We start from the raw sequence: 25,912 nt of genomic DNA on the forward strand, positions 1-25,912 counted from the left end.
TTGTACGGACAAATAGAACTTCCTGTGTGCAGCATTTGACCGAAGCATTTAATGCAGGCTGTTCCCGACTCATATCTCACCGAACTATGCGCAAGGAATTGAAGAGGATCGGTATTAGCATTCGTATGTCTATAAAAACCACTGATTTCTGCAGAATCGAAAAGTTCGTGTACAGTGGTGTCATGAACACCGTGACTGGACACTGGAAGACGGGAAAAAAGTCATGTGGTCCGACAAGTCACGATACACCTTCTTCTGTACCGACGCTAGGAAGAGAGTTTAGCGGGAGCCCCATGAAGCAATGAACCCAGCTTGCTATATAAATACAACTCAAAGTTTTGGAAGTGGTGTCATGGTGCGGGACATGTTCTGTTGGAATGGGATGATTACCCCTGATATTGCTAGAAGGTCGGTGTCCTCCAAGGAATATCTGAACATCGTTGCTGATCAAGTACATCCTACAATGTTGATTGTTTATTCAGCAGGCGACAGTTATTTAATGGACGACAATTTTATTGTCCATCGCGCAAAAATTGATTCAGCGACTTTCACCTTCTTTCCTGGCCAAAAAGCTCGTATCTGAACATCTTAACTCATTGAGAGGGGTATGGGACGTGTTAAAAAAACAAATCACAAATCCGGGAGAAAAGTCTTCTTCCGTCAATCCAACACTTTGCGGAATCTATGCCAAACCGCTTATGTGCTGTAATTCGTGCTAAAGGAGGTCCAATAGCGTATTAAATAAAAGTTTCTAGTTCAGTGGCCGGTGTGTGTGTGTTTAGGCACAATTTTTAGTGACAGTGAGATATTAAAGATGGAAATAGGCCACAAAAAAAAAAAAAAAGCTGGCATAGTGTGGAATCAGCTGATTAAATGTGTATAGAATAAGAGAGAAATCAGCCCAAGCACTAAACCAACAATATACGTAGGCTGTTCAATAAGTTATAAGAGTATATTTATACAGAAAACAGATTACCTTTAATCGTCATCATTTACATGGTCTTTTTCGAAGTAACTACCGTGAGACGCGATGCATTTGTCCCAACGTTGCCTCCACTTCTTAAACACATGTGAAAGTCCGTTTTTTGAGAGTTCTTTCAAAACCGCCTCCGCAGCTTTTACACATGCTTTGTTGCTTTCGAAATGGCGGCCTCTTAGTGGTTTCTTGAGCTGAGGAAACAGCCAGAAATCGCACGGTGCGAGATCAGGACTGTATGGAGGGTGTGGTAGGATATCTGTGTTGTTCTTCTGCAAAACGTCCACTACACAACCAGCAATATGTGGCCTTGCATTATCATGGTGCAATAAGAAGCCATTCTTCAGCAATGGAAGCTTCCTTTTACAGTTTTTGCTTTCCTGGGGGTAGGCGAAGACGGATGCTTCCATTCACTGCTTTGTTGTTTCATTGTAGGGTCATAGTGATACAACCAAGCTTCATCAGCTGTAATGATGCGTTTTAAGAAGTTGTCGCCTTCTTGTTCCAGTCTTTCTTTCCATTCTGTGCACACATCCACTCGATGCTGCATTTGCTCCGGTGTCAAGAGTTTGGGAATCCATCGTGCGCAAACACGTTTCAGTCCCAAATGTTCAGGCCATGATTGAGTGAACACTTCCCACAGAAATATTCAGGACAACATGCAGCTGGCGTACTGTAATTCTGTGATCCTCCTTGATGATAATCGCTGCTGTATTGATCATTGTCTCTGTGATGGACGTTGAAGGTCTTCCCTCACGGTCAAGATCTTCCACATTTTGCCTTCCTTCCTTAAAAGACAGTTCAAGCTAGTTTTAACATATTAATTAGATAGGTCACTTAGAAATAAAACACTTGACCAAAGAAGGTGGGCAACATACAAAGGACGTTATGTGTCTGTATCGTAATGAATATGCATCTATTTGAGTCTTTGACTAGCTTTTGATAAAACAGGGCAACAGATGCCCTTGAATAAATGAAGGCAGCATCCTCTAAACTGCTTAATTCTCTCCTAGCTGGTAGCAAAGGCAGAATTAGAGGATATATTACGAAGGAACTTGACATTGTTAGCATTCAGGAATGTGCGATGGTATTCCCTTAAACAAAATGGAAGAAGAAGAATTAGCAAATCAGGTATTTGATGCCAAAATGATCCAGAGGAAGACCAAGATGTAGGCGGGCTGATTCAGTTAGATGTGCCTTAAAATTTGAAATATCCTCCTATCCTTCTCATTCGTCTAGGACGGGTTGAGTCCCTTCGTAATGAGGGATTACTGGCTTATTAATGCAGCCGGTTCGCCACTCCTTTGCTGCATCCCCTAAGGGCGATATTCATGACTGTATCCGTGTGTGTGTGTGTGTTCATGGGACCGGTTTGCCCGCTTGTGGGATGAAAATCCCCAGGAAAAACTGGTAGAAAAAACCCTGCTGCCCAAGCCCGGCTAACTTGGCTATGGCTGAGAAAGATCCTTAAGTTCCTCACGTCGTCGAAGGGAATCGAACCTAGGACATTCCTTCCCCAGGCATATGGTTACGAAGCGCACAGCCACTAGGCTAACCGCGCGGACTTGAAATATAAGAGCTGACAATATGGAAATCGTAAGAGATAAGACTAGAGAAAATTGCTAATAGGAAGCTGGTAATGATGTAAAGTTTATTATTATTATTATTATTATTATATCCTGTGTACATTATATCCTTATTAATTTTTTTTTTTTTTTGATCCTGAACAAATGAAAAGTAGTATTGAGCCAAATCCGATTATTTTGAGACTGCTAATATTTAAAAGATCCGCTTCTGGTAAGAAAAAAAAAAAAAGAAAAAAAAGAAGAAGAAAAAGAAACCTCTTTTGTAAGACGCGATATATTGAGATACTGTCGGCTTTAAATCTTCGGTTGAAACTGAGATGGCGCGCATTGAGACTGGAAATTTTTACCTTTTTTGCAATCCCGTTTCTCACTAAATTGTCCCACAGGCTGTTTTCAGTAATTTTCGACAGACTATCCGTTTTGCCAGTTTTTAAACAGAATTTAATACAAACCACGTTGTTTACACTTTCGGATATCGCAAAAAAAGCATTACAACATAAAACACATGAGATTCTGTTGAGTCATCATATGCAATTCACCAAGCGACTTAACTTCTCGAAACCCGAACATAGATTCTGAACTACTATGATAACAATCAAATTTTTAATATTTAAATATAGATTCAGCTTGGATTCTTCGTATATAAGTACGATTTGTAAATAGTTCCGGAAAAAAAAAAAAAAAAAAAAAAACTTTACCAAAGGAATACATAGTTCATAACTAGGGAGGAGGGTTCGTTCTGGGATTTTTAGAGGGTAAACAGCTGTTCGATAAGAATGAATATTGTTGTTTATGGTTACGCCTACCTAGGCAATTAATCCTATGAGACGAATGTATTGCATGCCTTTTCTATTCTGTTGCCTGCATTTGTGTGGGGAGAAGGAGGATTAAACCCGATCCCTCCCCCTTATGGACGGGATTCGAACCTTTCTAACCAAAATCCCAGTTTTATTATTCCAAGAAGCGAGGTGTCTTCTTCTTTACTTTGAACTTAAGTGGATCAAAAGCCGGCTAGGTGTGGTCTATTCTCTTTTTGAGACTCCATTGAGAATGGTAAGATCAGCATCAAAAAAAAAAAAAAAAAAAAAAGGCGGAATAGTTGCTCTCTATGTCAACACTGCCCACGAAAATTTGGAAACCTATAACACATAAGTATCTCGAAGTGTTAACCGAGGTGATTGTGCTACACTTAGCGATCATCATCTGCAACTTGCAAAAACATATCCTCTTGCAGTTTGTCAGTGGAAAAGAGGAGGCTAGAATTTACTCGTTCGCCAGACGACTTTATCTATACTTTACGTTTCCGAAACTAGAAGTGCAGTCATCAGAAAAGCCATACATTTTGTTATGCACTGAATAAAAGGCATAATTCATCTACAGTAGGAAACATACGCATTGATAGAGGATAAAAACATGTCCACCCTCATAACCATCAAGGAACTAGAGAGGAAGCTGGCCACCGTTTCGAACATATTATAAGATAAGTTTGTAAAATGATAGCCTGCTGAAGAGTTCTTTTGTGCAAGATGCGATCCAGTATCTTGTAGATGCCAAGAGTAACGTTGAGGGAACTAATGGCTTGTTTAGAGGGGACGTTATGGGTTCCGTATCGTAATCAATATGTATCTATTTGAATCTTTGGCTAATTTTTGATAAAAACAGACGTAATGGGGCAACAGATGCCCTTGAATAAATGAAGGCAGTATTCTCTAAAAAAAAAAACTGCTTAATTCATGCCTATGCATAACTACGTTATCAAACGTATCATTTTCTTAGATGAGAAGACATTTAAGTAGATGCTATACTCAATAAACTCAATTTCAGTAAGTGTTTTGATCTTGCTGTACTTCGAACACGTCTCTTACTTTAAAACGAACCGATCTCTTCACTTTAAGAGACTAAAACAAAACAAAACAAAACAATAAAAAACTCCCTACAGGCCTTTCCAAGCCTGTGGGAGTTTGTCCTGTTTTCTAACCGTGTGAATTAAAACAGCAGTGCGCGACTTGCTACCTTCTCCCGGAGGCTAAAAGGTGTTTGAAGATTGTGCGATTTTTGCTCAATAACTTTGTTTTTTGTTTTTTTTGTCCGTTTTCTTTTTCGTAAGAGCAAAATACGTTTTACATTTGCCAAATATTTTATATTTCTCTCAATCTATTGAGTTATATTTAAGAAATGGTGATTCTATTGCCTTTCTTTGCCGTATCTCCAAGTGCAAACGGTGTCATTCTTCTAGGGATAAGATACTGCTAAGATTTGATGGAGACGCTAAGACCTCTCTCTCTCTCTCTCTCTCATTCTGTCTCTCTTTTCTTACACCACCCTGAATATAATCTCTAAGAATCGATAGTTTTCTAATATAGTGTACCCGATCCAGCACGAGTTTAATATCGTTTTATTATATGCAATAAAGAGTAACGTCCAACCATGCATAAGCTCATTCGATTCATTTTCTAAGTGAAATTTTATTTCCAACTATGTATTAACTGAAGAAAGCTTATTGGTCTGCCAGTTGTGGCCTGCGTTCTGTAAGAAAAAGGGGGGGCAGAAAAAGAAAGGGAGGGAGAGGAAGTCAGTAATCGGGTAAACGCTAGCGTCCGCTCCACGGTGCATAAAGAAATAAAGAAGCAAAAAAAAAAAAAAAAAAAGGCGAACGGCAGCTCTAAGATGACTATCTATTATGATTCAATGAAGCAGTCCCAAGGGGCCACATCTGTAATATAGTGACGGACCAAGATGACTCGCCAGCCAGCCGGAAAGCCCGCGTCCACTACCCTGGAAGATCGAAGAGAGCTGCACACTGAGTCAGGCACCAACGCATATGACTGGGCTGGCCACAATTTTCCGCTCTCTTCCCATGTAATAAATCCCTCTTTGACTTGGGACGAAGTTATGAATGCGTGTAAGGCAATATAATAGCTCCATTGTATATTCTAATACAGCACTTTGTTGGCAAACATTGAAACATATTGCACTCGTCCGGGATCGATTACGAAGGCTCGCTCGCGCCCTTCCGATGCCACGACGCATGCGCGAATCAATGATACGTGCAATTCGTATGACAACTGATGTGATCCGCGAGCCCCGATTGGCGACAGCTGTGACGTCATTTGTATTCACGATATTCAGTCGCGTGCTTCGAGATGTACACGCCATTTTGTGGCGGGAAGGCCCTTTCCGCCCATCAGCAAGCGATAATGTAATCGGTCGTAACTTGGGCCTGCCGTATTTTACATGCATTGCACAATCTGCACAGGAACGCTCCGAAACCTTCTCCCCCCCCCTCTCCCTCGTCTTCTTCCAACTCCCGCAACTTTAAACCCCCCCCCCCCTGCTGGCCCGGAATATGTGCTTTTCTTAAGTAATAGGAACCTGCGCCACATTGGGCGGATGGGGATGTAACACAATCCTCGCGCATGCTGGCCCACATTACAGGCCTGTGTGGGGAACAAAGCTTTGTCACTGTTTCCATGAAAGGGGGGAGGACTGGGGGGAGAGAGAATCGTCAGCTGCTGCACATCCGACTGAGCCCTTCTCCGAGGGGCAGATGACGTTGCTGCTCAAACAATGGGGATGGAAATACGGCAGGCGGAACATAAACGGTTATCTTTTCGTAATTCAGTTACCACTCCCCTCGGGTTCTTGCCTCCTTGGAGGGTGCTTGAAAGAAAAATGTAATCACCATCACTGGAGCACTTTGCTTGCTTAAGTACAGCTTATCGAGGCTATTTTGGTCATTCAGAGACACGTCGGAATTAGTACCACAAGAGCCGTCAAATGCCAGCATTCAAAACAATTGAAACTGGCCCGTTGTCATGGTAGCAGGCCATTTCCCTAAAATGTATACAGGGTTATGGAAACCAAGCAGAGAAGTCATCGCATTGGTTCACCGCCCAACAGATAATAATGTTTCGGTGCAATCTCCAAATACCTCTCTGGTAGAACCCCGGACCTAAATGTTTACATATCTGTTTACACGCAAACACGCAACAACAATAATCGTAATCATTGCACGTATATTTTCAATGACCCTATTATACAGCCATAACAACCGTCTAATTCCTTTATAAAATTATATCAATTCGCTGCTTCTATTAGCGATGGGGAAAATAATTCCGTACATTTTCCACCTAACAGTAAAGTTTATTAGTTGTCTTACCCATCTGATTCCTAAACTTAAAATTTCCTATCGACCACTCCAATTTTATCGCCTTCATTAACTTTCTCTGAATCCTGTTCATCCAACATTATTTTGTTACCGAATCCAATGTTTTAAGATCATCCGAACAATTGATTTCTCTACTCAGCTGCAAGTTAACCACAAAGAGAGAAATTTAACTATTAATAATTGAACCTAAATCATGAATATATCAAACAGCAAGTATCCCAGGACACCGAGCCCCGTGGCATCCTATTCTGAACAATCCAACTCTTTGAAGACTCCTTCTGAACACTGTCATTTGTCGTCTGTCAACTAATCCTTACTGCTTGATACGCTTTAACCAATAGGCTCTTATGTGAACCACTATCAAAAGCTTTGTTAAAATCGAAATAAATATCACTAATGTCATTACATTAAACTATTTCCCCTGGTGACTGTTTATTTAAAAAAAAAAAAAAGTAAGCAGGTGCTTTGGCATTAAAACTCTTTCGATACTGCTCAACATTTCTTTTTCGTTTTTATTTATTTATTTATTATTTTTTTATTTTTTTTTTTAATATCACCTCATCCACGAAAGATTGCAACTCTATAGAACATTTATACCGTGGGTAAGCTAAGGAATTTTTTTTCTATTTTTATTAATTTTATATATATTTTTTTGTATTTTTTTTTACATAACAAACACGGAAACCCTGCGTTAGACCACCAAACTTTTTAAAGTCAGATCAGCTTTTCGATTTTCTTTATTCATAAGCAGAATAGTTTTAGTCTCACACCGGGAGATGAAAATCATCCCCCACCTAAGAATAATCACAAACATCCATAGGGCGGGATTCAAATCTACAGCTTGATAGTTGGAGAGAGGAACCACTCGGCCAACCCGATGGAAAAACAGTCCTTATCAAAGATGATTTAGCATATGATTGTTAATTATTTTTTTCCTTTATATTATCTGTTATATACATTGCTTGGGAAAAAAAAAGTTAACGAACACCGTACCGTGAAGAACAAACAGCCACGGCGTCCACATTTATAAGATGTAGGACCTTCTTTCGCTGCGATGACTGCCGCAGTTCTACACAGCATACTTTCCACAAGCGTACTATAGCGGTCAATGGGTATTTTGGACCGTTCTTCGTCTAAGCATGTAATGAGGTCCTGGATTTTTGTGGGACGGACATCCCTTGACCTCACCCGACACTCCAGTTCATCCCACAGGTGTTCAATGGGGTTAAGATCAGGGCTTTGTGGAAGCCAATCAAGTGTGGTGACGTTCACGCCCACAAATCACGCAGTTACAGCAGCACCTTATGACATGGTGCATTCTCTTGCTTGAAAGAGAAAATGGTCATTTCCGTCATAAAGTAGGAAGCACTGCATTGTTCAGAATGTTCAGATACCACTCAGAGTTTCATGTTCGTTGCACTACAAACTAAGTCCTTTGTAGTCCCCCCTACGGTCACGTTTGGTGTGTGTGTGTGTGTGTGTGTGTGTGTGTGTGTGTGTGTGTGTGTGTGTGTGGTGGGTCTTCCACTGCGGGTAGAAGTTGCAGTTAACTCCTGCGCTTCCATCTCAGTATCGTATCACTGACTGTTGACGTGGAATAGCCCAATTTTTCAACAATTTGCCAAAGAGATGGGCCTTCAACATGGCATCGTTTCACAACGCCTCTTTCAAACTCCGTCAGTTCCCTTCTCGCAGCACTATTTCATTCGGACACAGTTGCACTGACTTGGGAGCACCGTGTTCCTCCAATTTATACTGGCTATAAACACATCACTTGGTACATGGCACGATGTACCCATAGAGGCGTCCGTTGACTTTTTTCCAAGCATATGTAGGCTAGTTTGAACTGCGGCCAAAACAGCAATTGCGTGTATTCACCTGCCAATTTGCCTATCTTGTGTAAGGAAAAACCTTGTCACTTCTGTATGAGTTAGCTAACTTACATTCACTTAAGCCAGCAATTCTTAGCAATGCATTGGGATCTTGCATATTTCCATTACGAAATGGTACTATGCCCATGTAGCAATTCATTAAAGATTATCAAAATTTGCATAATTCATCCTGACATACATCTACCTATCCAGAAATGATATACGTCATCCCTATCCCCAATCTTATCCATTCAGTTTAAGATATCAACAATTACCTTGCTATATATTCTCCTTCTCATACAGCACTTCAAACTGAGCAGTATTCAATATACACTCGCAAAATACTTATGATTCTTCTACAGCTCCAGTTGGAATCACTTGAAATCATTCTTTAGGAATGATTTCCTGGCCATGCTTCATTAATCTTTACTACATTATAATATATCAGTAGAAATAAGCAAACGCTTTCCAGATATAAAAATCTGCACCATTATTAGAACTGCAGGGGAAAAAAATGCTTTAAAGTTAACAATCACTATCATAACAATGCTCAACTACTAACATTTTTTTTTTGTTTTGTTTTTGGATTAGCAACAATATAAACCGCATGTGGTTGTGGTACTAATAAAAAACAAGCGGGAATTTATCATCCTGTGGATAGGGTATATTAAAATATATTTGTGTGTTGGACAATGGGTGTGTATTATTTTGCGAAGTCATAAATCTGATTTGGTTAAACGAATGATCTGTTCCATTATAATTCATATTTTATATTGATTATTTGGGAAATTTTTAAAGAGATAGAATAACTTATAAAGCGCTAAGGTATTTTTAATGTAATTGTATTCAGGATTTTACTTAAATTCATTTGGAAATATTAAACCTTTTAGACTATTTTAGACTTTCCAGGAGAAAGGATAATACGTTTTCTAAATTCTAGTAAGTTTTAGTATTACATTAAAGGAAACATTTCAAGAATTTTAGGAGAATTTCGGTTCACAAACACTAGGATATCGTTGATGCTTTTCTTTTATTCTTTCTATTTTCCAGGTCGCATCGCTGCCTTTACTTTCCTTTATAAAATATTCTAGAAACGTTCAAAGCAGTTTTAACAAGTAACCGCTGTGAAATCATCACCACTGACTTGCTCGCCTATTTCGGTCTTGACGACGTAAGCAAACACGTGGAAACATTTCACATTTGTGTTTGACATCAAACAAGCAAAACTATTTTATTATGTATGAGTCATTTTTTTTTTTAAAGATGTACATGATAGAATATTGCTCTATAGAATAGTAATAGAGAGGAATGAGGAAGAGAAGGTAGACGAAGAGAAGGTAGAATTAAGTTTGAAATCGAACTGAAATAGGATGATGACGAGTATTAGTTTGAAAGTATTTTGTGAGGTGTAGGAAACGCACATTTGAAGAAATTCGTTAACATTAGTATTAATTAATTTTAAGCACCGTTTTTGTATGTGTGTGTGTCTTAATCCACAACCTTAAGAATGACAAAGGCGGAAGTGCCAGTGAGCCTAACAAATTTCTACAAAGATGCTCTTCCAAGATGGAAGAAGTTAAACCTCCATCACGCAGTGAAGACAGCATCCCTTCCTGAAATCCTCATGGAACCCATCTTCCACAACACGGGTTCCACGAGGATTTCAGGAAGGGATGCTGTCTTCACTGCGTGATGGAGGTTTAACTTCTTCCATCTTGGAAGAGCATCTTTGTAGAAATTTGTTAGGCTCACTGGCACTTGCGCCTTTGTCATTCTTAAGGTTGTGGATTAAGACACACACACATACAAAAACGGTGCTTAAAATTAATTAATAGTAAGGAACTCTATCAGAGAAAGATTTTCTTTTCTCTATGGAGCTGGCGAGGCGTAAGGGTTTTGGGTGATATTCTTTCTCCAAGCTTTACCAGGCACTTTCTAAAATCACTTGCAAACTTGGATACGGAAATCAGGTCGAGCAGGTACACACCGTGAAATCTGTTTTTCAAACTGCTATGCCTGGTAACATAACGGAAGAGGGGCTCAAGCCTCTCGAGGCAGAAGATCCGGTGGCTAGTTTTTGATAAAAACCAACAATGCATGGGAGAAACTCACACCCTACAACATAAACAAAATCGAGAGCATTGTAATACAACAGTCGAACCAAAGCACTTTATTGGAAAATCCTGCACCATCCCACCAAACAGTATTTCACTTGGACCTACCATATCTCACAAGAGCCATCAAACCCAACGCAGATATTCAGTGGAGAATGTGGTACAATGCACTACCCACCCAACTATATTAAGGAAATTCAACCCGGATGGTTCAGATAACTGTCTATTTTGCTACCGACCAGAAACAGTCCGGCATGTCTACTTAGAATGCCTAGTCAACCCCCAATTAATCCGTTTGTCTCGGGAAACGGCAGCCTTAACCTGCGTTTGTCTCCATACAGAAGAGGAGTATTTCAATCTGGTTTATGCAGAGGCAAATAATCATTCATTCTGCAACTATCTCTTCATCACTGCGAAAGCGGTAATATACAACTTCTATCTTCTTCGACACACACTAGAGCAGACAGCAGAACAGTTTCAGAGAGAGAGAGAGAGAGAGAGAGAAAGAGAGAGAGAGAGAGAGAGAGAGAGAGAGAGAGAGAGACGGCTGACCATCTCCTTCCAGCCTTCAAACAAAAGGCGAGGAGGAATCGGATCCTACACGAGCATCACCACCACAGACAGAACAACACCTTAGATCTTTTCCACCAAGACTGGAATCCAAGGAATCAGCTCCTGGCTGATCAGGACGACTGCATCACAGTCCAACATAGAAGTGACATCACCCCCCCCCCTCTCAAAGAAAGGAGAAAGAAAGATATTTTTGTGCTTGACCGTGTGAAAAATGATTATCTGTTACTTTCATGTAAATATGTAATATTGTCTTATAGCAAGTGTTATTTTCACGTAAGGTGTCAAAATAATTGTTATTGGTATGAAAAGTGTAATATGATCCTATAACAACCACTATTCTTACGTAATTTATTCCGACAATCAACGAGCATGTAACCTCTCTGCCTGATTGCGGAGAACCAAAAGAGGTTAATCCTGATCCTGTACATAAGATTGCTGTTTTTGAATAATAATAATAATAATAATAATAATAATAATAATAATAATAATAATAATAATAATAATAACATATTAAATGTATAATGTATAATTATTAAATGATATCGACCCTTATTATCAACGTGGGTCTTCTTCGTTTCATTTGATAGAAATAGAACTGTAGAAATGTAGAAATGAGTGACTGCAGGACGTAGCTCTTCCTTTTCGTCCTCACTCTTTCTCTCTCTCTCAGAACAATCGAAGAAAAAAAAAAAAAAAAAAGTTTCCAACACTGGAGTCAAAAAGAATAACAATCCCGTTCGCCTTTCTATGACATCCAGAACGTCAATTCTTGACTAGAAAACGATCTTCTTGGCTAAGAGAGTAAAGAAGACTGATACAAGAACTGACCCCCCCTTTTCCTACTCTGGATTTACAAGCTACTATAACTGTATAGGCTGAAACTCTTTTGACGTGTTAACAGTCACTCATCTCTTCTTCTTCCTTTACGTATTAGGCCTAGTGGCCCGTTACAAACCGAAAATCCCACGGATTAGGTCGGTCAATCCTTATTCCCGGTATTTCCTATGGCTGTAGATGCGTGTGTTCATGGGCCGGTTTGCCTGAGACGAAAAACCCCTCTACCTCCGTATGAGACCGGATAACTCACCTTTCGTCGAAAAGACCTGATAAAGGTTCCTCACGTCATGGACGGGAGTCGAACCCAGGTCCTTCCGACCAGAGGGATTCATGTATACCGACTGAGCACGGAGGCTCTAACAGTCACTCCTAATAATTCCAAACTAAGCAGCGATAACTTAGAACATCAGGCAACCATATTTGTCTGTTTCGATGGTTTGATCTCGGTTGGTTTGTCTGTTTCGTTTGCAGGAAAACCAGAGTTTCAGAAGGCAAACCCGTCCACTTCCATACGAGATCGGTTACCTCATATTTACCTCAAAATTAATAATATGTTCTCCTCAAGGGAGAACGGTGAGGATGTTCTCCCTTCACCTCAAGCAAACTATAGTGCATTATACAGCACAATCTGCCGAATAGCTAACTAGTAAAGCGCCACAACCAGTTATATTTCAGCTTGTTCACCAATAGACGCAACCATCGTATTTTTTTCTAAGACAGCATTAGTCACATAATAGATCCAAATTAAATGAGAAAACTGCGCTCAGTAGAAGAAATATCTCGCTTATCGGAACACATCTCTTCTAAAAAAAATATTTATAAAGGTTCCTAGACATTAAATTTAAACCTAGGTTATTCCTGCTAAAGGGTAATGTCGTTCTTCGGACTCGGTACGGAACGAACTGTCCGAGAAGAATTTTGATGCGTCTGGTCTGTTTACGTACATATTTTGCGGAAAACTTAGCTTTACGTAAAAGTGTAATTTGGAAAAACAACTAAGTATAGTAACATTAACATATTTTAACAATGACAAATGCAACAATCACAACAGTTAAACAATGGAATGGCATTGAAATCGATTGTTGCATTTGTCATTGTTAAAATATCAAATGAAACGAGGTTAACAATTGTTACGAGAAAGATATACATAAAAAAAAAGCACGTGATACTACATCGAAAAAATCTAGAAGGAAGTAACAGTATACTGAATGATTATTGGTGAGGAAAGGATTGATACTGTTAAATGAGGGACCAGGCTTAGAAATCCAACCGTTCCTAACGTACTACAGCAATCCCAGGAGATGTGATGTGCCAGCTCGGTTGGTCTCACTTGAGCCTATTGTTATTAGCCACGCAGGTATCATCTATCTGTGTTCCATATCAATAGGCTCACGTCATATAGCAAGCTATTATTACACAATAGTGAACCCAATATTAATTATGGGCCCTGTGAGGCACCAATAGTTTCAGTCCAGTTGGCAGTATTGTAATTAGGACGAAACTAGAAGGGAACCATCCACAGTCTCAGCACAATCAGAGGTGAAAATGGTATAAAAAAGTCCAGTATTGAAAAAATTCTTTTTAATTTACATCTTAATTCTGGGTATAAAAATTTAAAGGGCGGGGTTATAATTAGTCCAGTCATCCAATATTTATAAGATAATCATACTAGGCATTTGGACAAATGGGGAAGAGAGCGAAAAATCAAGAACTTTTCTCCGGTTTCCAAACACAAATTTGATAACTTCACATCTAGTAGCAACTTCTCAAAAACCCTCATGAACATGTTTGAAGAAGCAATTTTGACGTAGGATGGAAGGCTTGGAAGTACTGTATTTAGATGAATGATATCCAACTACTGTTAACCACGGATTACACTGGTGTATGACTCGTCGTAATTGGAATGTATAACGATAGGTTCTCTGGAATCACTAAGTCTTGCATCACTTCGAATTTACTTTGGTCTAGTTTATATAAGATTTTATTGCAATGCTACACCCACACGAGAACTTGTGAAAGATCAACAAGTATCTATAAAGGTATTCTTTTATTTCTGTTTTTGTGAATAAAAAAAGCCTAATTTTAGCATTTAGCATAGCAAAAAAATAAATAAATAAAATAAATAATAATAATATAATCATTTGTATAACTTCAACACGTACTCATTTTTCAGCAAACAGTAAGAAGCATTTTTTCATCTTCTGTCCACAACGTCTAAGATGAGTGAGCATGCGCATGCAGATCTATTATTTAAAGCAAAAGAAAAGCGGAAATCTTTTATAGAACTACCTGCAACTCGAAACTAAAAACTTGTTTTTGGTTATCCAATTTCTTATTGAGGTAAGAAACATTTATCTTTAAATTTTTCAACCACAAAATGCACTAACTGGTAGAGAACTTAGATGATTAATATATAACTAAGCGGGACAAGTTGTGCTGTCACTATGATATGGTATCCCCTATTGACGGCAAGTGTATTTACTGCTTAAGTCGCAAGGATATTGATGAATGAAAAAACTCAATGGGGTGAGGGGGGTTGGGAAACGAAAACAATACTCGCGTTTTTGCCCTTTAAATCTGGCTAGTCAAACATTTGACAACAACAACAACAAAATCCCCCCCCCCCTCTCTCTCTCTCTCTCACACACACACACACACATCAATTAATCGGTAATCGGTCTCAGAACGGACTGAAATTTTATTTGACGAACATTTGTTTTTCCCTTTCATAAACGTACCGGAAATAACACCCACAATTAACCCCGACATAATATACAGGCTTCATATTCTTAGATGCTTGAATATAGCCTAAATAATCTGCATCTTCTTTTTTTTTTTGCCAAATATTTTGACTCATGTCCTGACGAATCTTTTAGTGATTGATTTCCACCTTTTCATTTAAACACCAAATAAAAGCGAGCGTAATTTGACCCACGGTGTTAATTTCATAAATGCATTCAATGAAAATGACTCCGAATTGCAAAACGTTTGCTTTTGTTTTCGTCACGAACTCTGTTGTAATTCGAAGCGAAACACATTTATTGAGGTCAAGGAATGGCCACGGCATTATAATCCTTAATATTTCATATCATTGTTCGTGTTGTAAATATTTGAACTTCATGCAGAGAGAGAGGTGAGTTAGTCTCACATGGTGACGGCACTGTTTATTCTCCTCCTCGGAAACTCAGCCTTTATATCCCACAAATGTCAATGGAGCGCGCACACACACACACACACACACATTGGCCTCGTATCTTCAGAGTTCTTGAGGAAGAACTGAAGCCACCCAGAACCTCCTTTGATAGAAGTAAAATATGGAAACAGATCTAGAAAATGGAGTTTACTGATATAGGCATCCATTAATCTGGATGGCTTAGGGGATGTTCTAGTCTTCACATTTCCTTTCATCCAGTAATTTGGACAGATCACTTCGCATGGTTTTACACGATGAGAGAGTTATGTGTTAATGTTGTTTGGGGTTACGGCCCAACTAACTCAGACTACGAAGCGATTGTATTATGCCTATTAATTGCGTGTATTTTCCCTGACACTTGAGTTCATGTTGCTCCTTAAGTTTATTCATAAGAATATCAACCGTTTCTTTCAATGTAGTGCCCTCCATTTTTTTTTTCACTGTTGATATATTATTATGACAAAAAAGCATGCTTTAAAGTATCTTAGCGAAATAAAAGCATCTATTTCAAGTATTAGTGTAAAAGAGACTATGAAGGACCTTGATAGCGTGAACTGCTTCGCTCATTCTAACGCAAGGCATCAATATAAAAATTAGATTAACTGCGCAATTTAAAATACTACATTGAATATACTAAATCATTTAACCAAAGATTCTAAATTTAGAACAAAAACTGGGCCACCGGAATAAATTTATTAGTTATGATAGCAAAGTTCGTCTTTCCGAGGGGGGAGAACCGTTTCAAATATAGTCGTCCTTAGAAGTGTGGAAAAATATCAAGAAATAATAGATGTGTTCCCTCTATAGATGGTATCGGCGGACATGGAGAACTCTGATTGGTTATAAGTTTCGGATTCATGTGATGGAGCTGCCGAACTGCTGAAATAATGTAGCGGAGCAAAAATGAATCCTTCCTCCTATTCTGTACGCAATAATTATTATTGCCATCTTCCATATAAATCCGCTTCCTATACGAGATTCGAACCTGTTCAGCTAAAGATAATCGTCGTTACCAACGTAGCTTAGTCTTCCGTTATAAGAATAGTTGATTGTTGATTCAAATTGTTATTTGAATAATAAGATACGAATCTTACCCGCCCTTACAAAATCTTATTAGTTAAGATTTTGCAGCGGGAGACTTCACTATATGGAATTACGATACAACATAATTGTTTTACAGAACCGTTGTCTTTCTATGTAAATTAATAGTTTGTTGGATCACGAGGTCAGTAATGAAATAGACAATATACCACGACCTTCGGTAACTGCTTATTCGAGTGCTGAGAATCTAGTACAGGAAATAATGATTTTACTTAAGATTTTCTGATATTACTTCCAACATCACTTGACATTGTTAAACTTCGCGAATCTGCTTTAGCTTTGTAATGGTAACTCTGTTTTTCATCTTTGAAGATTGTTCACCTGTTATTACACTAACGTTTGTCTATATTTATTTGTATGCTTACAATTTATTTATTTCAAATAAGAGATTGTTCAACTAACGTGTTGAACAATCCGATCCCGAAAACAAATTACTTGGGATTATTGAAGTACGAATCTCACGTTTTTACATGCTCCATATGACACGTTTAACAAATTATTTAAGTTAATTAACTAATTAATTAAATGACCTCATCAGTCATTTAATTCTTCCATGTTTAAGGTGCTTTTTTCTTTCTTAATTTTTTTTTTTTTTTTTTAAATCAGAAGCACACTCTATTACAAATTACAATTTAGAATAGGAATAGTTGCCCGACAATAGGGCAAAAATTTATAGTTGAATCTTTTTCACATTTTCGAATAAAGCTTTTGAATAAGACTACAATTAGTTAACAATTTGCATGTGATGAACGTTGTTGTATAAAACGAATGCCTACAATCAACATTATTGAATACTTCTCCTCTTGATGTTTAACATTATTGTTTGAATTTAGCTTCGTTTATGAACGATTGGATACAATCCATACTGAGTTCATTGTTTAAAACAACAATGTTCTTTTTTCTATCATTGTTGCTCGATACGATATTGTGATACTGATGTTGTTGTGGATATTGTGATTCTCTCTCTCTCTCTGTTTTTTTTTTTTTTTTTTTTTTTTTATTGTCAGAACTAAAAGAAAAGTACAGGATTGTTTATGACTGTTTTCAACAGGACAGTTTATTTTAACTGCTCTACTCCTAAGTAGATAACACAGAAACACCCTCATATAAAAATAAATAAATAAATAAATAAATAAATAAACCCTACCTGAGAATCTTTAAGCCCCAGTTTCTCTGCTAGTTTCTTTCGGTCTGGCTTGCTTATATACTTCTGTATTTGGAACCTCTTCTCCAGTCCTTGTCTTTGAGCGTCCGAGAACACCGCTCTCCGCATCATCCCGCGTCGGGGTTTTCCTCTTGCGGCTGCCGCCCATGGGAACGTCGCCGGTAACGGAAAGGCGACGCCCGATCCCGGAGACAGCGACGCGAGGCCAGTAAATCCAGCCACCCCATTAATTCCGGACATCCCGTTAAGGGTATTGAATCCTGCGATCCCAGTCACGGCTACACCTGGCATTCCGGCATTAGATCCTGCAAAAAAAGAAAAAGTTTTTTTTTTTTTTTCAGAAATTGACGATGATTATCATGTATACTACCCTAACAAAAATATTAGATACAGTTTTTATATTGGGTGAACTTTTTTTTTATTGAAATTCGAGATGTGTTTGTCATTGAACAGATGGATTCGTTCTTGTTATTTTTTTTTTGTACAAAGAATCCCTCCCTCCCCCCTTCCCCTCAGAGAGGGGTGTTTGTCTACAATACTCCTGAAAGAAAGAATGGAGTGTTTATCCTGTATCTTGTGCGTCGATTTAATCAGCCGACCAGTAGGCCGAGGTTTAGTCGGAGAATAAAGTCAGAGCGTTTAAGTTCTCGGGATGACACCCGCCTAGTCTTTTGATGTCTTTTACAAGTGTGGTTGGACTCCAGCTGTTGACCCCTCCCCTCACATTGTCAGAACCGTAGTCACAAAATAGACGCATCACAGAAGGTTGGTCAAAAATCCCTCTACTATTAAGATATTGTTATGGCATGGGATTAAGGCGGTTTAGAAATGGGATAGGTACACTGTAAGGGATTCTGCCGAGGCCTTTTATGCGGAAGGAAAAAAAAAAAAGAAAAGAAAAAAAAAAGAAAAAGAAAACAGCAAACGGAAGAAATTTGTCGATACTCGTGTGAAAGTCGGTTTGTAGTTTGATGTTGAAGCGGCGCCTTTGGGGTAATTACAATACATTAACATTTGTCAGTGAGAATATGTCCGACTTTCGAGTGCAGTAGGGCACAGCTTGTCTTTTGTAGTCATCTGATTCTCTCTCTTTCTTTTGTGGCCAGCATTAAAATTAATAAAACTAATTAAAATCGATGAAAGTGGATTTAGTGAAACTATAAATTCGCTTAGCTTGCTGTGAATTATTGTTGAAACCTGTAACAATCATCTATTGTTGAGTAAAGCATATTGCCATTGTTGTGGCTTACGTGCATTGTTGGAATTTTATACGATTAACAATTATTCTTTTCACTTATTGTTGACGAATAATGTTTATTGACAAAACAACAACAATACTTGCCCAATAACAATTAAAATAATAATTAAAAAAATAATTCATAAATGAAGTAGCATTTCAACAACGAACACAGGAAGACTTGGACTAAAGTCCGCACAATGAGGGCATGATGATGCCCTGATTGTGTGAACTTTACGTATTTCTTGATGACTCAATAATAATAATAATAATAATAATAATAATAATAATAATAATAGCAATAATGATAATAAAAAGAAAAAAAATTAGAGAACTTCCTCTTCCCAAATATTGTCATTAATTTTTAAAATTTAGATTTAAAACTGTAGATCATGATGTTTCTTTGCTCTAATTCTGCGATAATGAAAAAAACTCATAAGATATAATTGCTAACGCGCTCACCCCCCCCCCCCCACACACACACATACTAAAAGGCGCTAATTTGCTTTTATAACTCCCAAAGAAACTTTGGGAGTTATAAATTACTGAAATTATAAATTACTGGGAGTTATAAATTACTTTTATAAATTATAAGTTAATTTTATAAGTTATAAATTAGAATGAAAACTATTCTAATGTTAACTGTTAACATAAAGCGAATACAGTGTCGGGAGATGGGAGGAGGAGGAGGAGGAGGAGGAGGAGCGATGAAATCAAAAAGAGTCCAACTGGACGTAATCCGAGGATTGCCAAAGGTCCCACTCAGAGCACAGTCCTTCCATTAAGTGTGTCATTAGATCTGTTTGTCCACTGCGCAACCTCGAGACACGAAATTCTCCAACAATAGTGACATCCATTCTTCCTTTGCAGACATGGTCACGTGGGAAAAGAGGGATGGATTGTTTAAACATTAGCTTCCATTATCCTCACATTGTTACCGTTGAAGACTCTTCGACGAGTTGGGTCAATATTAGACAGGGCAAAGAGCACAGCATCTGGAGTGGGAGGGATAAAAGACTAGTTGTAACGCATAAGGGCAAACGTGTCAACAATTCAGACCCAATGAAATTAAAAAAAAAAAAAAAAAAAAAAATTCATATCGATGATCACGTTTACAAGTCCTCTTTTGTGACGTCACGAGCAACAATGAGTATTAAGTTTGTTTATTTCAACAATTGAATTCATGCGTGCTGAGGTCCGTACAGTATTGTTTATTTTTTTCCAATTGTGATGAACTTAAACAATTATTCTACGTACTTATTGTTGTAATAGACATGCCATTTTTGGCTTCTATTATCTTCTGTTTTAAATATGCAGAATTTATTACTATTATTATTATTATTATTATATGAAGAATACAGTTTTTTCCCAGTAGGTTTACGACTATTTTTAGCCAATTCTTTTTTTGATTTCCCAGCGAACTTGTCTGCGTTTATTCTTTTTATACGTCTTTTAACCCGCCTCACGAACGGCGCTCCTAACACTTCCCACAACGGCAGCTGGAGACATCAAGTATACACTGCATAAACACGTCCCTCACCGCCATTTACCCAGAATGGCATGAAGCGGGTAAACATTTTGCTTTTGAGGTAGCCCTTACTTGTTTAAACAGTCTGTTGGCAAGTGTTGCCGATGAACAAAAACACAACAAACATTGACAACTCTCGCCAATGAAAGAGGTAATTGCGAAGAGATACCGAACGAAAATAGTGTACAGTTAATTTTCCGCAGCGAACCACAATATCAAAACTCGTCGTAATATTAAAGTATTATTCAGAATTTCAAATTGATTTTTTTAAAAAATTAACGCAACATCTTGTTGTAAGCCAGTGTTCCTATAAGATTCTGTTGCACCAAAGATTATAATTGGTTCTGTTCCAATTCAGGTCTCGTATTCGCCACTTAAATCAAAAATAAGTTGATTATGTTACTATCCATAATCTACTTCGAGAAGTACTGTACCTGTTAAGTAAGGGGACCGGCAAGCCACTAAGGAGTGTAGAGGAGAATCTAAATACGGCCTCGGTATGGGTTTAGCTAAGTTCGCTGCTGAATAGGAATACGCAGGTAGAGTGGTTCCGACACAAACACCTGTAAATAAATAAAAAATAAAATAAGTAAATAAACAACAACAATTTTTAGATTTTTAAAGTAAGGAGCATTCAAATTACATGAGTTGTTTCTGTTTTCTTAACTTGTTTTTTTTTTTAAGAAATATGACCTGTACTTAATTTGTATGCGAATATCCCAGTACTTTTTCAGAACTGAAAATTTAAAATGCTGACATGGATATTCCTAGTGGGCGCGTGATTTTGCCCCTGTTCTTGCACCCTTAATCACATTTATTTACTTTCGGGGGGGGGACGGAGAGGAGCGAGTTTATTAATTACCTCTACAACATGATATTAATAATTCGCTTATTATTGGTTTGGATGACAATTCTTCCATAACATATTCATAAACCGAATATAACAATTACTGTAGTTGTATTAGAACGAAGGATTCAAGTACATTGAACTTACTAATATGAGTTTGAATTCATCAGAACTACTCGCTAATCCCTTGCGAAAGTTTAGAATACCTTCTCCCCCCCCCCACTTCCCCGAAATAACAGCATGCTGATTAGGAAACATAGGGACTCTTTCCATAATACATACGTCTGAAAGGAAGTGTGCTGCGGGATCTGTTCATCCAATTCTCGTCCTGCCGAGACATGTTGAGTCCTCTGATGGAGATTTTTAAATCAGTATTTTTATCGGAAGATATGTGTGTTCACGGTCCGGTTTTCTGGTTGGGAAAAAAAAAACCTTTTTCTAGAGGGGACGGGGAACCCTTTCACCATAGTAACCATACGAGACAGACAACTTACTTTTAGTTCAAAAGTCCTGATGAAGGTTATTCCGCATCCTAAACGGGATTCGAACCCAGGTTTTTCCAGCCAAAGGAAACACTTGGTTAAATGTTTCCTGCTAAAGGGCTTAGCCTATTCCGACTGAGCTACGACAGCTCTCCATTCTGGACTCCTAGGAAAATTGATTATGAAATCGTTTGTCTCCATATACAAGTCGTAAAGATGCTTCAATGACAAAATTTGTTTCTTCACGTTTGGTTAAAGGATTAAAACAAGATTATAATTTTTGATCATGTATAATTTACTTTATAACCAAGGGAAGCTAACTGTTTACATTTATAATGACATTTAATACACATTTTGATATTTATCCATCAAAATACTCTACTAGTAACAGTCTGTGGGCGATAAAACTGTTTTTTTTTTTTTTTTTTTTGTAAAGAAATTCCCCACTTAGCAATAATTTCAACTTCAGTTAAATTCGTGTTCGCGATTAAAAAAAAAAAAAATAAAAATAAAAAAGCGTTATTTGCGAGTTAAATATGCCGAACATTAATTTGTGGATCAGAACTTCTCGAGGATTCTGCATTAAAAAAAAAAGTAAAGAATAGAAAAGAAAGAAAGACAGAAAAAAATAAAACGGCTACTTATTTTCAAAGCATTCAAATATTAATTATTGTAAAGTTGAACCAACAGTATGATCCTGTTCAAAGAGCAGCACGTTCCTCTCCCCAAATGCTCAAAATGTTTTTAGAACAAATGCGAGAAGTTCAAAACGAAACCAAGACACGTTGTTAAAAGAACAATCACCAAACTATTGTTATTCAGGGTGTGATGGGTGGATCTGCCATTAAGCTTCCGTATGTTCCTGCAGGAGATGGTCCATTCCGCTAAGCGCAAGCAAACTTCCAAGACGATTGTGCTTGCGCTAGGGAAAGTACGGTGCTGGGAGCACCGGTCGACCAGAAGTAATTAATGGATAAATTATGTATAAACTTGAGTATAAACTAAGCAGTAGTCGATTAATGGGCTTTTAAGTGTCTGTCATTAAGTTTGGAGTGGAACGATTTATTATTTGTGGCAAACCAAGTGGGAGGCGAACGTTTTGACGACTGTGTCAGAATAATTGCGCGTGTGTGGTTCTTCTTGTGAGCGCTACTTGAGAAGACATCGCGAGGATGAAGATGTACACGCAAACTCCGGCCAAAAATATATAAACGCTCAAGTCAAAGCTTAAAAAACAGATACAAAATACCGTTTATTAAATAGTTAAAACGGTAGACTTTTATAACAATTAATAAAACAGCATAAGTTAAAAGTTTAGTTTTTAATGTGTTTCGAAACAATTAATTCATCTGTTTCAAACTACAGCGTGTGACATCATTGTTAGATAACATTTGCTCATTTCTATCGAATTCAAAGATGAGTATTGTGACGTAAGCGAACAATCCTTCGTGATATTAACAATGTTGATTTCCTTCTGTAATGACAACAAATAACGTTTTCTTGCACATATTGTTACATTTATTACAAAATTAACCGAAAAGAATGTCAGAATAAGATAATTACAATAAAGAAATCAAATATTCAGTAATAAACTTGTTCTTTGCTCTTCTGCTAGTGACAGGAAATCGGCATGGAAATGCAATAACTTTCAACGAACAGAGCCAATTGTTTTAAATGTTTTCAAATTCTCCAGCAAAAGAAAACTCTTATACTGCAGATTGTTCAATTATTATAACAAATTGCTTGAAATTGATGTTTTTATATTACTACGTTTCGAAGTGGATTCTTTAACGAGTTTAGCAATATGTTTGCAAATGAGTAGCGTATTCAATTTTCCTTAAAAAGAAATATTCCACTCCGAAATTGTATTTCTTTTTTGGCAAGTATTAAATCGCTTTTTGGCCCTTAACAGAAATGATGAACATCATGTTGCTTAAGCCATTAGTTAAAAGACATTTCCGATATTTTATCATTTTTAAATTGTTAAAAAGCCATCAGAACTGTAAAATTATAAAAATATTTGTTCGATTCCAGCAGAGCCGTCAGTTTCGCATATGTGGCGAAAATACGGGCTTAGCTCCTCCTGTCCTATACAGTAGCATATTTCATGTGGTCATGGACCTGACACTTGAAGATATTTTATGCCTTTCTCCGACACTGAAGCACAATAATACTTGCAGGTGGTCATGGCAGCGTTCAGCGCTCGATCTCCGTGTCCCAAACTTCCTTAAACAGCTCGCCGAGGAAGTTTTTCTTTCTTTCTTTTTTTTTCTTTTCTTTTTCTTTTTCTTTAGGAAAGCATTTTATCCGCGGATATTATTGGAGATAAATATTTCTTCAATGTTAATGAAAATACGTGTTGCTCTCTGGCCTCCGTAGATCGTTTTCCTGATTATTGGTGAAATGTAATGGCAGTGCTAGTAACTATCCTCATACTAATCTCGCTTCTGGGTGGCGCGAGATTGCCTTGGAGATGTAGTCACTTTCACGAGAGGGGAGAAAATTAAACTGTTTTAAATGTTTAAACAATGAAATTTTTCTTACGGAAACCGTCATGGGATACGTATAAAGATCGGAAGATGACCATAAATTGTGCGTATTTTCTTTAATTTGTCTGTTATTTTAATTCTATCAGTTTTCCTCGGATTTTCTTTCATTTTCTGTAATACTGTAGTTGAGCCGGCTGCTCGCCGATTCTAGGCACTTTCAAATGCCATAATATGCGAAAATGACGGAACATGCGGTGAATTATAATCGGCAGCTGGACGCCATACATAGTGCTTTATAGCTTCTCTGATTACGGTTTTATGTCCGCCTCTAATGATGATAGGCATACAATTAACTGCGGGGGTTGGCATAGTTTTGGCTCTCGTTATTCCATTATGGGGACTAACTGCACACACTTTATGCAGGGGTTACGATGCAAGGGAGATGCTTGGAGTGTCCCGTAATTGGTTAGAATACCACTCAATGTGCTCCCTATTATGACTCTTTTAAATAATCGACGTATTTTGGGTGGCTTGTCTGTCCGCGGGCTAATATAGTCTCAATGGGTTTTACTGGGCGCAATAATTAATTCATGCAATAATTTCTGGAACGTCTGACAACTTCAGATTTTTTTTTTTCCTTGAGCGGTGTCAATGGAAGTCTACGACAGAATGTGGCAATGATTATGGGTAATTATAAGTATATTGAGAGCAAATGGAATTTATGGACTAGCCCTGGTGGATAATTTGGATTTTTACACCCACGCCCTCCCCCCCTCCTTCTGTCGCGCTGTATCGTCTATAATATGGAACTTCCGACCTATTGACAATTAGGCAGATAACTGTTTTACAGTTTTTAGTTTCAAACAGAACTACGCAACAATCTCCAAGAATATTTATTGTTGAATATTTTTTTATCAACAATCAATATCCAGAAGAGTATTCTTGTCAGTTTATTTTTTAACGGTGCGTAGTCTTGTCAACAATCCATGGTCTTACAAATTTCTCTCTGAATAGTGAAATGGTGTCTTTTGTTTTGTTGTCGACTAAGACGGATGTGACGTGTTGTCCTAGTTCTTCTAGAAGCAGCAGGCTCTTCTTGCTCAGTTCCCATTGTCGCAGTTAATCTTACATCATTAATCACTGCTCTTTTATACTTAATTGTTTGCTATTAGAAGTTTGCTAATTGAAAGTCAATTAAGTAATAAATTAGTGTGTTTATGCTATTTAATGATATAGTTTACGAGTGTCTAGATTTCAATTAGCGTTCTTTTAGTGTGAGAATCATCGGTCGACTTTTAGCCCGGTAGGCCGCACTCAGTTTTAGTTTAGCAATAAGTATATTGCCCATTAATATCAATAATCAAGTATTCTTATCCATTTATCTCAACAATAGGTATCTTACCCATTTATGGCAATAATAACTACGCTTGCCACTGTATGTCAACAATGAGTTTTCATACTCATTCGGAGCAACAATGAGTATTCAAATTAATGTAAGTCAACAATGAGTATTAAACAATTATAATATACAATGTAAAAACACTTGTATAACAGTTTATTGTTGATTTTGACTAAAATTTTATGATTTAAAGATATTTTAATTGCCCGTTAGGCTCTTTTACATACACCGAGTGCTAAAACGTTCACTTTCACTTATGTCTTGCAGTTTTAAAAATCAGAAATTCTTAGAAAAGGACGTTCAGTTTTTTAATTGGACGTTGCTAGCGTCTATCAACTAACTAAAG

General features: G+C 37.6%; 1 protein-coding gene across 1 annotated transcript in view; it reads right to left on the reverse strand.

Moving 5' to 3' along the window:
* Positions 1-25,278, reverse strand: part of LOC150105853 (uncharacterized) — a 36,513-nt gene extending 11,235 nt beyond the window's left edge. The window contains exons 1-3 of the mRNA XM_090394579.1: positions 25,164-25,278; positions 20,784-20,912; positions 17,567-17,889 (exon numbers count right to left, since the gene is read on the reverse strand). Coding sequence (XP_090250705.1) covers positions 17,567-17,889; positions 20,784-20,912; positions 25,164-25,278 — 567 coding nt within the window. The remainder of the gene's footprint in view (positions 1-17,566; positions 17,890-20,783; positions 20,913-25,163) is intronic.
* Positions 25,279-25,912: the final 634 nt, after the last annotated feature.

This window comes from Typopeltis vanoorti, chromosome 6 (genome assembly GCF_054136105.1).
Source record: "Typopeltis vanoorti isolate ZY-2024b chromosome 6, IOZ_Tvanoo_1.0, whole genome shotgun sequence".
NCBI classification, from domain to species: Eukaryota; Metazoa; Arthropoda; class Arachnida; order Uropygi; family Thelyphonidae; genus Typopeltis; species Typopeltis vanoorti.